At 54.4% G+C, this 12,508-nt stretch overlaps 1 protein-coding gene across 1 annotated transcript; it reads right to left on the reverse strand.

The window, feature by feature from the left end:
- Positions 1–3,467: 3,467 nt before the first annotated feature.
- On the reverse strand, positions 3,468–12,132 carry FCER2 (Fc fragment of IgE receptor II). The gene is made up of 8 exons (XM_042782676.1): positions 12,111–12,132; positions 9,903–9,965; positions 9,623–9,685; positions 9,441–9,503; positions 9,260–9,349; positions 6,859–7,010; positions 6,620–6,723; positions 3,468–3,609 (listed from the first exon to the last, which is right to left on the reverse strand). The coding sequence occupies exons 1-8, from the start codon at positions 12,130–12,132 to the stop codon at positions 3,468–3,470; spliced, it is 699 nt and encodes a 232-aa protein (XP_042638610.1).
- Between the last annotated feature and the right edge of the window lie 376 nt (positions 12,133–12,508).

Below are 12,508 nucleotides of genomic sequence, written 5' to 3' on the forward strand. Positions count from 1 at the left end.
ATTTGTTGTTGAAGAGGCTCCATCCACTTGTGTCATGGGGGTGGCATGGCCAGAGGGACACCGGGGTGCAATGGCACACCGGCTCCGGTCAGGAAGTGCTGAGCGGCCGTGGGCTTTGGCGTGTTGGGAAGGTGTTGTCATCAGGACAAGGAAAAATATGGGGTACCTGTCACATAGAGGACAGCAGGCCATCAGGAAATAGCTGTGGAATGAGGCAGGGCTGGGAGAGGGGAGAGGTCCGGGGTAGCTGGGTTGAGGTACAGCCTGAATCTGGGGGAGGTGCACAGGTCTGAGGATTGGGGCTTGAGTTCAAGAGGCAGGTCTGGGGGTCTGCAAAGAGATGAAGCCACAGGCCTGGAGCAGGTGGCTGTGGGGGGAGCTGGAGCCCCTGGCGGCAGCAGAAGGTGGGAGAGCCAGAGGCACTGAGGCTGGGACGCGGGTTTTCCTGGGAAGCTGCCGGAGTGGGCTTCGGCTGTAGCCACCCGAGGTCCTGGGGTTTGCAGGGCAGCCAGGGGCAGGGGTCAGATTGCAGAAGTGAGAAAGAGGAGGAGGAGGAGCAGGAGGGCACCTCTGTGCAGAGGCCTGGCAGCGGTGGATGGCAGAGGGACGTGGGCGAGGGAGGCGAAGGGCTGGTCCCAAGGGAGGGGTGCAGGGTGCTTGTAGGCCAGGAGAGGGGGCCTGGGGTCTCTTTCTCCTTGCTGAGGATCAGGCAGGGGGCTGGTGGAGAAGGGAGGTTTGAAGGCAGCTGTAGAATTGTGAAGCTGGGCCCCAGTTTGGGGCAAGTGGGGACAGAGAACAGGAGGCAGTGGTCAGGCAGGTTTTGATCTTGGTGGTGGGTCTGTCTTAGGGTGCTTTGGGCTGCAATAGGATGTCCACTAAAGACCTTGGTGGAGGTCTGTGGTCAGTAAGTGGTGGAAGTCTCGCCTTCCATGCAGCAGACCTGGGTTCAATGCCGGGCTGGAGCGCCTCACGCACAGCAACCACCATCTGCCAGGCGAGGCTCGTGTGTTGCTAGCACACTGAAAAGTTTCAGAGGAGCTTCTAGACTGAGGCTGGGAAGAAAGGCCTGGTGATCAACTTTTGAGAATCAGCCCATGGAAACCCTGTGGATCACAGTGGTCCGAGCCACAGCCAGTCGCCAGGATGGTGCAAGACCAGGTGTTGTGCATGGAGACAGGTTGACGCGAGGACAGCTGACATCACCCCTAGTATTCTGAGCAGCTGAGAGGAGCCGGCCCTGAGGTGGGAGCCAGCCTGGAGGTTCCAGGCACAGTGAGGGGGCTGGTGCAGGGGGAGGGAGGCCAGAGGTGAAGTTGGGGAAGGAAGGTGTGGGGGAGGGGCGTGCTGCCATTACAGAGGGCCTTGTAGGAGTGGCTGTTTCTCTGAATGGGAAGGAAGCTTCTGGAAGGGCCGCAGCAGTGGAGTGAAGTGGGAGGAGGCGGCCATAGCAGTCCAGGGAGTGATGCCCATGGTGGCAGCATGGGCGAGAAGTGGGTGGGTTCTGAGTGCCTTTTGCTGGCAGCGCCCATAGGGTCTTAGGGGTTTGGAGGTGGGAGAGTGGCGCCACAAGACGGACCCAGACATTGGCCTGAGCAGCTGGTGGGATGGAGTAGTGGCCCTGCCTGGCAGCTACACCCTGGCCTGAAGTTACAGGTGAGGATCTGGAGGGTGCATCCGACATGTCATCTGTGGATTCCAGCCCAGGTCTGACCCAGAGCCTGGCTTTGTCTTGCCCCGTTCCAGCCCCTCCCCAGCATCGCGGTGCCCAGGCTCCGGGCCTCTCCCCAGCTCCCCGGGGTGTAGGGAGCACCTCGGCCCCGCCCTCGATCCCTGGGACCCCGAGCGGTCCCTGTGGGTGTCTCCCTCCTGAGTGGACCTGAGAATCATGGCCCCATGGCCAAGTGCGGGTGGAGGGATGCTGATGGGGGTGTCCTGACCTCCTTCCCCCGCCTCAGAGACATGGCTGGCCTTGGCCAGACTTGAGACTGGTGCCTCCTCAGCCTTCTAGAGCCTCTATTGCTGACCAGGCCCTGTCCTGGCTGCCCCTCCCTCTCTAGCCAGCTAGCACTTGCCTCTTGGGACCTGGGCTCTGTTCTTCCTGTGTGTCAACTCAGCCCCTTCCCTGCAGCCCTGTGAGCTTAGAGGGTCCACGCCCTCACCCTCAAGATCCCTGGGGCATCTGCAGTGCCCTAGGCTCATTGGACCCCAGAACACATCTCCAGGCTCTCAACTAGTAGGTGGTGCTTGTAATGAAGTAGGAAAGTTAGGGGGACTTCCACCTCAGTTGCCCCCTCCACAGAGGCTGTCTCCTCGACACTGGGCTCTGGAATGCCCAGCCCCACGGTTCATGCTGGAGACCTCTGAGGACGGCGTGAGTGTGAGGGGCTGTGCCCCGTTTAGTTGATGTATGCAGCTGGAGGTGGGGGGCTGGGAAACCTGAGCCTGTGGTAGTTACCCTGTGGTGCCCCCTGAGGGTCTCCCTGTGGATAGGGGAGAGAAGGAGGGGTCATAGAGGGCACACACAGGTCAGAGGGAGGGCTTCCCAGAGGCTGGGCTGGCAGGAGCTGCGTGCAGGTGGGGAGGGGGCTTCTAGCCTTAAGGCTTGGCGGCAGTGGCTCTCGTGGTGGGAATTTGGAGGGACAGGCCATCAGGCACATTATCTTAGTTATGTAGTGCTGCATGGCTACTAACTGAAAGATTGGAGGTCAGAGTCCACCCAGAGGTACGGTGGAAGAAAGTACTGGCAATCTGCTTCTGAAAACTCAGTCCTTGAAGACCCTGTGGAACACAGTTCTGCTGTGGCACACGGGTCACCATGAGTCAGAATCAGCAGAATGGCAACTGGTTTGGTTTTTGGTTCGGCCGTAACAGCAATCCCACAAGTGGGTGGCTTTACAGGGCAGTGCTAGAGGCTAAGCCCGCCTCAGGCCTCGGCCACGTCAGTCCTGGGGGCTTCTCTCCTCGTTTCTGATGTCTGCCCATGATCCCTGACGTCCCTTTGCTAACAGGCCCTCGCATGGCTTCTGTCTCTACCCTGTGGTGTCCCTGCCTCTCTCCTTTTTTATGTAACTCAGAAGTGAGAGGGTTTAGGACCCACCCCACCCTGTTACCACCTCATTAACAACAAAAGAACCCCCCATTTGCAAACAGGGCCCCACCCACATGGATGGGACTTTAATACACATTTTGGGAGGACACAATTCAGTCATAGTAGGTGTTGACGGGACGGGTCAGCTGCCTAGTGCCAGGCTGGGTGAGGGAAAATATCTCCCCTCCTGCCACCCTGTAGAGGTGTCCAGGTCTTGGTTGGGGTCCTCAGCGTCTTGCTCTGGGCCTGGCTGTCCTTATAGGAAGGTGTGAAGGAGGCAAGGCAGGGGAGGGGTGCAGGGAGGTGTGCTAGGGAAGGCAGGGGCCTTCAGGGGTGATGCCTAGGGCAGGTCTGAGTGCTGCTTGAAGCAGGGTGGCAGTCAGCATGTGGCCAGCTGCTGGCACACCCAGCCCTCCAGCTGGCTGCGGCAGAAGGCGTCGTTCCACTGGCCAGAAGAGCCGACCATCATCATGCAGTTCTCGCCGGGGTCCTGGTTGTTGGGCTCCCCTGGCCGCCAGTTGCTGTAACAATGGCTCCAGGTCAGGAGAGTGGGTAGGGAAGCAGATCCTCATCCCCCAGTCTCATTCCCTGCTGTTTAGACACCCCTGCCAGAGTCGGGCCTGGAGGGCCTCCAGACCCCTTTCCTGTGTCCCCCCACCTCCAGCTCCCTGCAGCCCAGAAAAGCCTCTGCTCCCGCCGCTCAGCCTGGGCCTGCTGCCCAAACCCTGACCGTCCCCTCAGCTGTAGGGCACAAGTTTTCCTCAAGTCCGGACCTGGGGCCCTCGTCCTCAGATTTCCTCCCCTCGTGGCAGAGCAGGGAAGCTCCAGTGGCACAATGGCCAAGCACTGAGCTGCTAACTGAAAGGTTGATGGTTCAAACCCAGCCAGCACTCTGCAGGAGAGAAGACCTGGCGATCTGCACCGTAAAGATTACAGCCTATTCCAGTTAAAAGATGAGAGGAGAACATGAGCTGACACTTCACCAAGGAAGACATCCAGGCAGCCAGCAAACACATCAAGAAATGCTCATAATCATCAGCTGTTAGAGAGATGCAAATCGAAACGACAACACCTCACCCCAGCATTCATGATAAAGTTCAAGAAAACTAACAAATGCTGGCGAGGGTATGTACAGACTATAACCCTCCTACTCTGCTGGTGGGATTGTGAAAAGGTATGACCACTGTGGAAAATGGTATGGCACTTCCTTAAAAAGCTGGAAATAGTAATATCACATCCCCTCCTTGGGTTTCCGAGGCAGTATCACTACAGAAGTAGATTGCCCAACCTTCCTTCTGAGCAGTGGCTGGTGGGTTTGAACCACCAGCCTTCTGGTCAGCAGTCAAGTGCCTTAGGCACTATGCCACCAGAGCTCCTAGCAATCATAATACTAGGTATATATCCTAGAGGAAGGAGCTGTGATGCAAAAAGATACTTGCACACCCATGTTCATTGCAGCACTATTTCCAATAACAAAAAGATGGGAAAATCCTAGTGCCCATCAACAGACAGATGAATGGTTAAACAAACGATGGTATATACACACACTGGAATACTGCACAATATTGAACAACACTGAGTCTGTGAAACACCTGATAGCGTGGATGAACCCGGAGGACACTACGCTGAGTGAAATTAGTCAATCACAAAACGTTAAATATTGTATGAGACCACTATTAAACCAAAGCAAAAACCAAACCCACTGATCGAGTGGATCCCAACCCATAGCAACCCTCTAGGATAGTGTAGAACTGCACTATAGGGTTTCCAAGGCTGTAGATCTCTACAGAGGCAGACTGTATCTTTCTCCTGCAGGACAGCTCATGGGTTTGAACCACCAACCTTTCAGTTAGCAGCCCAGTGCTGTAACCACAGCACCACCAAGGGTTTCACACAGAAAGAAACATACTTTGATGGTTTCCAGGGTTAGGAGGGGAAGGGAGAGTCAATGAGTAATTAGAAGGTAGATACATGTTAACTTGGGTGAAGGGAAAGGCAGTATCCAGTTGGGAGGTCAGCGCAATAACCAGGCAGAGGAAGACACTGGGACAAGCACAAGGGTTAAAGGAACAAAGGTGAATACTGTTTCATACACAGTCCTGCCGTAACAGTAATACCAACAATACACATGTAGCTACACAGGCATTCAAGCTGAACAGGGGTGGGAAGGCAAAGAGTACTACACCCATGAATATATATAGGTTTGACAGGATATTTCTACCCGTGTATTTACATACGCTGCAAATAGATCCATGAATATGGTAGAGAATACAGGGGCAAAGTTATGAAAACCTCTTAGCCACAACCAAACACCTTGGAACGGGCTTAAGACCATAGTCTCACGAGACATCAAGGTCCATTGGCACAACATAATCTTCAAAGAAAATGTTCTACATCCTACTTTGGTGACTAGGAACTAGGGTCTTAAAAGCTTGTGAGTGGCAATTTAAAGTGCAACTCTTGGTCTCTCCCCGTCTGGAGCAAAGAAGAGCGAGGAAAATCAAAGACACATGAAAACAATGAGTGTAAAAGACTAACAGGCCACGTGAATCCCAGTCTCACTCTGAGACCAGAAGAACTAGATGGTGCCCGGCTACCACTATCAACCGCTCTGAAAGGGATCACATTAGTAGGTCCTGGAAAGGAAGAAAGATGTGGGACAAAACTTAAAAAAAGACCTGGCTTTGTGGTCGGATGGAGAGTGGTGGAACCCCAAGACTATGGCCCTTAGGCATCCTTCAAGCCTGGAACTGAACTCACCCCTGTGGCTCATCTTTGAGCCAAAGAACAGACAGAACTGTGAGGTGAACAGTAACATCAGGGAAGTACACGCTCCTTAGAACAATCAAACATTCGAGATTGATAGGACTGCATTTGCCCAGGGACAAAGTTCAGAAGGCAGGAAGGGATAGGAAAGAAAGAGGAATGGAAGTAGGAAACACTGGGAGAAATGGGATGAACAGTGTTACATTGTGGGGTTTACAGTCAATGGCATGAAACAAAATGTGTGTGAATTGTTGAATGGAAAACTGATCTCTTTCTGTGAACCTTCACCCAATTCAGAGTAAGAAGTTGAAAAAAAGAGAAAAAGATTACAACCTAGAGAACCCCACAGGGTAGTTCTCCTCTGTGCTATAGGGCCGCTGTGAGTCAGAATAGGCCCAATGGCACCCAACAGTATGGCAGAGAAGCTCCCCCTCTTTGAGTCTGGACCTGGGTTGTTTTCCTAACTCCTCCTGTCTCCCCCTCCCCAGAGCTTCCTGACCCAGTTTTCCCACCCTACACTTGGAACCTGGAGACTGCCCTTCAAGTCTATACTGGGAGCTCCCTCTCTCTCTGCTGGCCAGAGAACCTCCTCTCTGAGCCCCATCCAGGGCCCCCTCCCATAGCCACACTCCTTCATTTGCACCCTTGAGGTACCCTCTCTGAGTTCTGACTCCCATCCCCAAGGGCTCATTCAGAGAGCTCCTCCCTCCATGGTGTTCCCACCTCCTCATCTGATTACTCATGACCCCAGAGGCCTCCTCTCACCTGTAGTCCACAGGGCTCCCATCCAACCAGATAAACTCTCCCTCCACGTCCAGGTCCTGAAGGCCAGTCCAGGAGTCCTTCTTGGCATGTCTGCTCAGGAAGTCCTGGGAAGCAGGACCAGGCTGGAGGACTGGGGGATGTGCTTGGGTCCCTCCCTCCCATCCTCTGTACAGCAGGTTGGACTGAGGGTCCATGCTCTCCAACCCCACACTACACCCTCCACAGAGCTCCAGGCTCACCTGCTCCTCTGGGCTGTGGATGCTGACCAGCTGTGCATGCAGGTCATTGCAGGCATACTTGGCCTGGATCCACATCTGAGCACCCTCACCAAAGTAGTAGCACTTCCTCTGGAAATTGATCCACTTCTCGGGGCATGTGTTGCACACGGAGCCTGGGGTGGAGGAGAAGTTTTGGGGTAGCTGGAGTTGGCCCTGGGGTGGGCACCATGGACAGAAGGGGTAGAGTGGGTGACAAATGTCTCTTATGAAGTCACTCCTAGGGCTGGGCTGGAAGCAGACCCACCTGAGGCCCAACAGAGGGTCTCACAGGCTGCGCTCCCTGGCATTCTGATGTTGACACATGACACTAGCTCCATGGCCAGCAGCACCTCTGCCACTGACACCATTGGCACAGACACCTCATGGCCAGCAGCACCCCAACAACCATCACTACCAACACTTTCTATTATTACTGGATTGACTCTTTTGATTGAAAATAAGATTTTCTTCTAGTGACATATAGGGAGACTCCATAGCTTTGGTCAAATTCCAAGGGGCCTGGGCTCCACAGTAGTTTGAGGGCCCCTCAGGAGAACAGAACTGGGTGCTTCTTGTATATCAAACAGTAACCAATATGTGATCCTCTGAGGGTGCAGCTTTACAACAAGAAAAGAATATCCCTGGGTAGGCTGACAACTACAGTCAAGAGACAACTCTAGAACTAGACTCAGACCCTAAGCCATGGAGCCAGATTTCATGCATTTTAATTGTGGTGTTGGTGAAGAATGTTGAATATATCATGGATTGTCAGAAGAAGAACAACAAAAAATCTGTCTCGGAAGAAGTGAAGCCAGAATGTTCCTTAGAAACAAAGGTGGTGAGACTTTTCGACGTGCTCTCAGGAGGGACCAGTCCCTGGAGAAGTACATTATGCATGGGAAAGCAGAAGGTCAGCAAAAAAGAGGAAGACCCTCAACGAGAAGGGTTGACACAGTGGTTGCCATAATGGACCCAAACATAGCCACTATTGTGAGGATGGACCAGGCAGTGTTTGTTCAGTTTCCATGGGGTCACTGTGAATGGGAACCAACTCCATGGCACCCAACAACAATCACAACAAGGACTGGGTTGGTCACCATGATCCAGCCCCCACAGCCACCCCAGAGGACCTACAACGGGGTTTCTCACTGGGATTCCCGTAGCCACACCGTGTCCCGAGGGACAAGACTCCTTCACACCAAGTGGAGATCCTTCCTCTTCTCTTGCACACTTGGGGAAGCTGGGGCTTCCCGGAGGAGGAAGACCAAAAACCAAGGGGGCAGGACTGCAGGAAGCTCAAGAAGCCACAGAAAAACTCTAAAGGCCAGGTTCCTGCTCCAGTTTAGGGCAGTGATTAAACATCTCTTTCTACAGCCTCTCCTGATAACACCCAGCTGACCCTCAGAACTTCCAAGTTCACCTCCATCATTGTCGTGCCTGGGAAGATGCCACCACCCTCATCTTCCTCATCAGTGCAGAGGTTACCTCCTCTGGTTCCCTGGCTGGGGTGGACAGTCTCCTGGAAGGGCTGTGGCTAAGCAAATCTACTGATGCCCGTCCACTAAGCCACAGTGGACAGAGGAGAGGGCATCAAAGAGAGGACCCAGTGATGGCAAATGCAGGAATGCAGTTACCTGCAGGAGGGGGTGTGAGAGCCTCCCAAAGCAGTGGCCAGAAGCAGCTGGCATCAGAAAGGGCATTCTTGTGTGCTCCTCTTGTGCCCTGCCACACACACAGATGTAAACCCAGGGATGCTATCACACTCAGACCAAGCCATGATCTTTACAGTTGCCTCATATGCATGCAAAAACTGGATGATGAGTAAGAAGACCAAAGAATGGATGCCTCTGAATTATGGTGTTTGCAAAGGGTATTAGATATACTATGGACTGCCAGAAGAACAGACAAATATCTTGGAGGAGGTATGGCCAGAATGCTCCTTAGAAGCAAGGATGGTGAGACTTCGTCTCATGTACTTTGGACATGTTATCAGGATGGACCAGTTCCTGGAGAAGGAGATCGTAATTGGTAAGGTCGAGTGTCAGCAAAAAAAAGGAAGGCCCTCAATGAGATGGATGGACACAGTGCTGGAACGATAGGCTTGAACATAGACATGGTTGTGAGGATAGGGTAGGACCAGGCGGTGTGTCGTTCAGTTGTACACGGGGTTGCTCTGAGTCAGAATCAAGGCACTGGCACCTAACCACCACCACCACCACAATCTACAGAAGGAGCAGGCCTTCTCCAGTGCCTCTGGGAGGGTTCACCTCACACCCAACTCGCCTGGATGCATTGCCATGCTGCAATACCCATCACACATGTGTCATCACGTTTGCATGCCTACACGTTACCACCACACCATTGCACAGACACATACACTCACCATTTGCTATCTTTAGCTCGATCCACAGCTTCGCCACTTCTTCCTGGAGTCTCTCCAGTGAGTCTGAGGCTGCGCGCCTCTCGTTCAAGCCTTGGGTGAGTGGGGCGAGGGTGTCAGGGCTCAGAGATGCACTTGCAAGCCCCCCTTTCACTCCCTGTCCCCTTCCCCTCCCAAGCCTCACTCTGGGATTTGAGGTTGCTCAGATCAGCTCCAAGTCCCTCCAGGTATCGGGTGAGCTCAGACTCTGGAGTGGGGAGGACAGGACAGATGTCAGGGATGGTGCAAAGACCAGAAAGGCCCCAAGCCTGGTCCCATGGCTCCAGGACCCCCAAGTCTGACCCCATGCCTCCAACCAGGTCTCACCATGAGACTTGATGCTCTTCTGCTCAGCTTGGATTTTCTCTATTTTCTTCAACAGCTGGGCAGCTGGTTGCAGGGGAGGGGGCTCAGTGGTAAGAAAGTCCTTAGTGTCTCCCCATAAGCCCTCCCATCTGCCCCCTTGGCCTCTTAGCCTGGGTCTTTAGGGCCACCTGCTCACGTTGGAGTCCGTGGTGAGGGCACAGTTGGTTTAGAATACTGTGTGTCCACAGTCACCGAGTCTCCACCCCACCCCCATTCCAGACCCCAACCTGAGGTTCCTCACCCTCGGATTTCTGGGCCATCTGTTCACTCTTATGTCTTTCCAAGTCCTTGGACACTTGAGACACTGGGGTAGCAGAAGAAGAGTCTTTGGGGACCATAAAGGCAGGTCCTTGACCCCCCACCCCAGCCCCAAGTGCATGGGCTACTGGTTTTTGTTTTAGGGAAAAGTACCCAGGAAAGTACAGACAAAGAGGGAATGAACATGTGGACTTGCCCCCCCCCCCCCCGCAAATTAAAGATAAAAACCTATGGGCATTTATTGAAAGCTTATTGGAAGCCAGGAGCTGTTCTAAGTGCTTCACAAGTCCTAGCTCATTTCCACTTTATAGCACTAAAATGATGCCCATTTTACAGATGGGGAAACTGAGGCACAGAGAGGTTCTGTAACTCTTGTGACAGCCACAGATGTTAATGTCTCATCAGGGCCTTCTCAGAGCCCTCCTCTCCAAGCCTTCGAGGGAGGGGGCCACACAGGCTGAGCCTCAGTTCCTAGTTGGGACACTGAGGCCCAGAGAGGGGTATCCCTTCGCCCAGGAGCCACTAGCAGGATAGGGTGAGAGTCTGGTGTCCTGACCCCACCCGAAGCCCCTCCATACCATTCTGGTTGGCAGTCCCTTCCAGCTGTTTCAGGTTCTTTGCAGTGTCCCAATCTGGGGAGGGAGAGAAGAAAGGAAGGGAGAGGGAAGGGTTGTCAGGTGTCCCTTCCCGTGCCCCACCTGCCAGCAGAGGATGGAGGCTTTGAGTATAAAGCCTAAGATGTGCTGAGAAGGTGGGAGATACTGAGCAGGGCTGGAGCCCTAGAGGGTGGGTGGACAAGTGAGAAGGGTCTGGCAAGGTCAAGGTGCGGGCCCACGATGAGGAAATTAGGCTCCAAGGGGTGTATTGGATTCCCTGACTCTAAGAAGGGGTTCTGGGAGAGCACATAGGAGGCCCCAGTGGGCTGGTGGGGGGGACCCAAAGGGCTGGGGGTGTCCTCACGCCATAGGAGAAGCAAGGTCAGCAGCACAGCCCACAGGGAGGCGGTCACCAGCCCCAACAGTATGAGCTGTGTCCTCTGCCTGCAGCATCGCTTCTTGGGGGGATCCTCGAACCCTGCAGGGGGTGGGATAGTGAGGGAAAGGTACAAGGTGAAGGTCAGCTCTGGCTCTGCCCATCTCACCATCACCCAGAGCCCCAGTGTCCTGGGAGACCATCCTGAGCTTCCATGGAAGCAGAGGGGCTCAGTGGACCTCAGATTCCTCTGCACACCTTCCTCGCACAGTGCTGTCTCTCAGTGGCCCTGTTCACTCTGTGTCTAACTGTCCACTGCTTGTCCATGTTCCCCTCTGACCTTTATCTGTCCATCTCTGCATCTGCGCACATCTGAGTCTGCCCTTCTGTCTCTCTGTCTGCCCACCTCATTTGGCACACATGCCGGCAGTCAACAAGCCTGACTTGGGTCCAGGTCACTGCCCACAGGAACAGGTTAAGGACCGGGGGCTGAGACTTCCCCTTCACGGGGCCTTTCTTTAGATGGCTGACCCCTACCCAGCCCTCACCTTTAACATCTGCACCTTCCTTCCTTTTGTGGGTTTGGTTATCCCCACCAAAGCTGGGTCCCCAGCGTCACCTCCAGATGGCTGGGTCCTCCTTTCCACTCCCTTTTCTGGTTCCCCAGCCCTCACCCCTACACCAGGGCCCCCAAGCTCTACCTGGTGCCTGTTCCCTCCCCCAAATCCTTTCCCTAGTCACAGGACACTGGTGCTGAGTTCTGCCCGATCTGAACCCCTCCCCAGCCCCTTCCCCAATGTCAGATACCTCCAGGCCTCCTCCCAATACCTGCCCCCTGACTCTGTCTTCCTGCCCTCCGTGGCCCCCCACCCCTCCCCTCACCCTGGCCTGGAGGATTCATCAAGCTGAGTCCTTCTCACTGAGCTCCCAGTCCACTGCTGTCCGTCTCAGTCTCCGTGGGGCTCCCAGCATCCCAGCTGGGCTGTTTTTTGTCAGGAGGGCGTTGAGTCAGAGCAGGGAGGGGCCTGCAGCTTCCCTCGCCTGCTTGACCTCATTCTGGCAAAGTCTGTTGGGGCTCCCCTCCCCTCCCCCACATCTGGGCCTTTCCTAGAAATCCAATCTTCTTCCCAGAGATGGGCCTGTGAGCCCCCTCTTCTGGGCAGAAGGCAGGGGGTCAGGGTCCTTATCCTGCCATATCAGGCCCAGAGAATTCTCGCACCTACATACGTAGGTTCCTCCATGGTGTCCTTTCCTGGTCTGTCTTGGTGATGGGGCACTCACCACCTGGCAGGGCTGTCCACTTGATGGGCACGGATCTGGCTGGGATCTAGGTTGGAACGAAGGTTAGGTTCAGACGTCAGGCTCTAGTTACCAGCACAGAGCAGCACTGGGGTCCAGGGGGCTCAGTGACTGCTCATTTGACCATTTGATTTGATGACCTGGAATCAGTGTTGCCATTTGAAATAATGTGTCCATGTCACACAGGGGCTGGAACTCGAAGCCTGGCCCTTGACCTCAGGCCTTGCTCAACCACCTCAGGACACTGCCTCCTAGTGGGGTGTCCAGTGGCAAAATGCCAGCACAGCAGAATCTGGACAGCCAGGCCATCTTTCCAAA

This window comes from Orycteropus afer, unplaced genomic scaffold (assembly GCF_000298275.1).
Source record: "Orycteropus afer afer isolate SDZICR_OR568_19922 unplaced genomic scaffold, OryAfe1.0 scaffold00405, whole genome shotgun sequence".
NCBI lineage: Eukaryota > Metazoa > Chordata > Mammalia > Tubulidentata > Orycteropodidae > Orycteropus > Orycteropus afer.

Bases quoted from the DNA above. Each gene is read 5' to 3' on its own strand.
- FCER2 (XM_042782676.1), bottom strand. From the start codon at position 12,132: ATGGAGGAACCTACGTATGTAG. The intron at 9,504-9,622 runs GTGAGACCTGGT...TCCCCACTCCAG, and splicing joins GAAGAGCATCAAGTCTCATG to AGTCTGAGCTCACCCGATAC. The intron at 7,011-9,259 runs GTGAGTGTATGT...CCTCCACCCCAG, and splicing joins CGAGCTAAAGATAGCAAATG to GCTCCGTGTGCAACACATGC.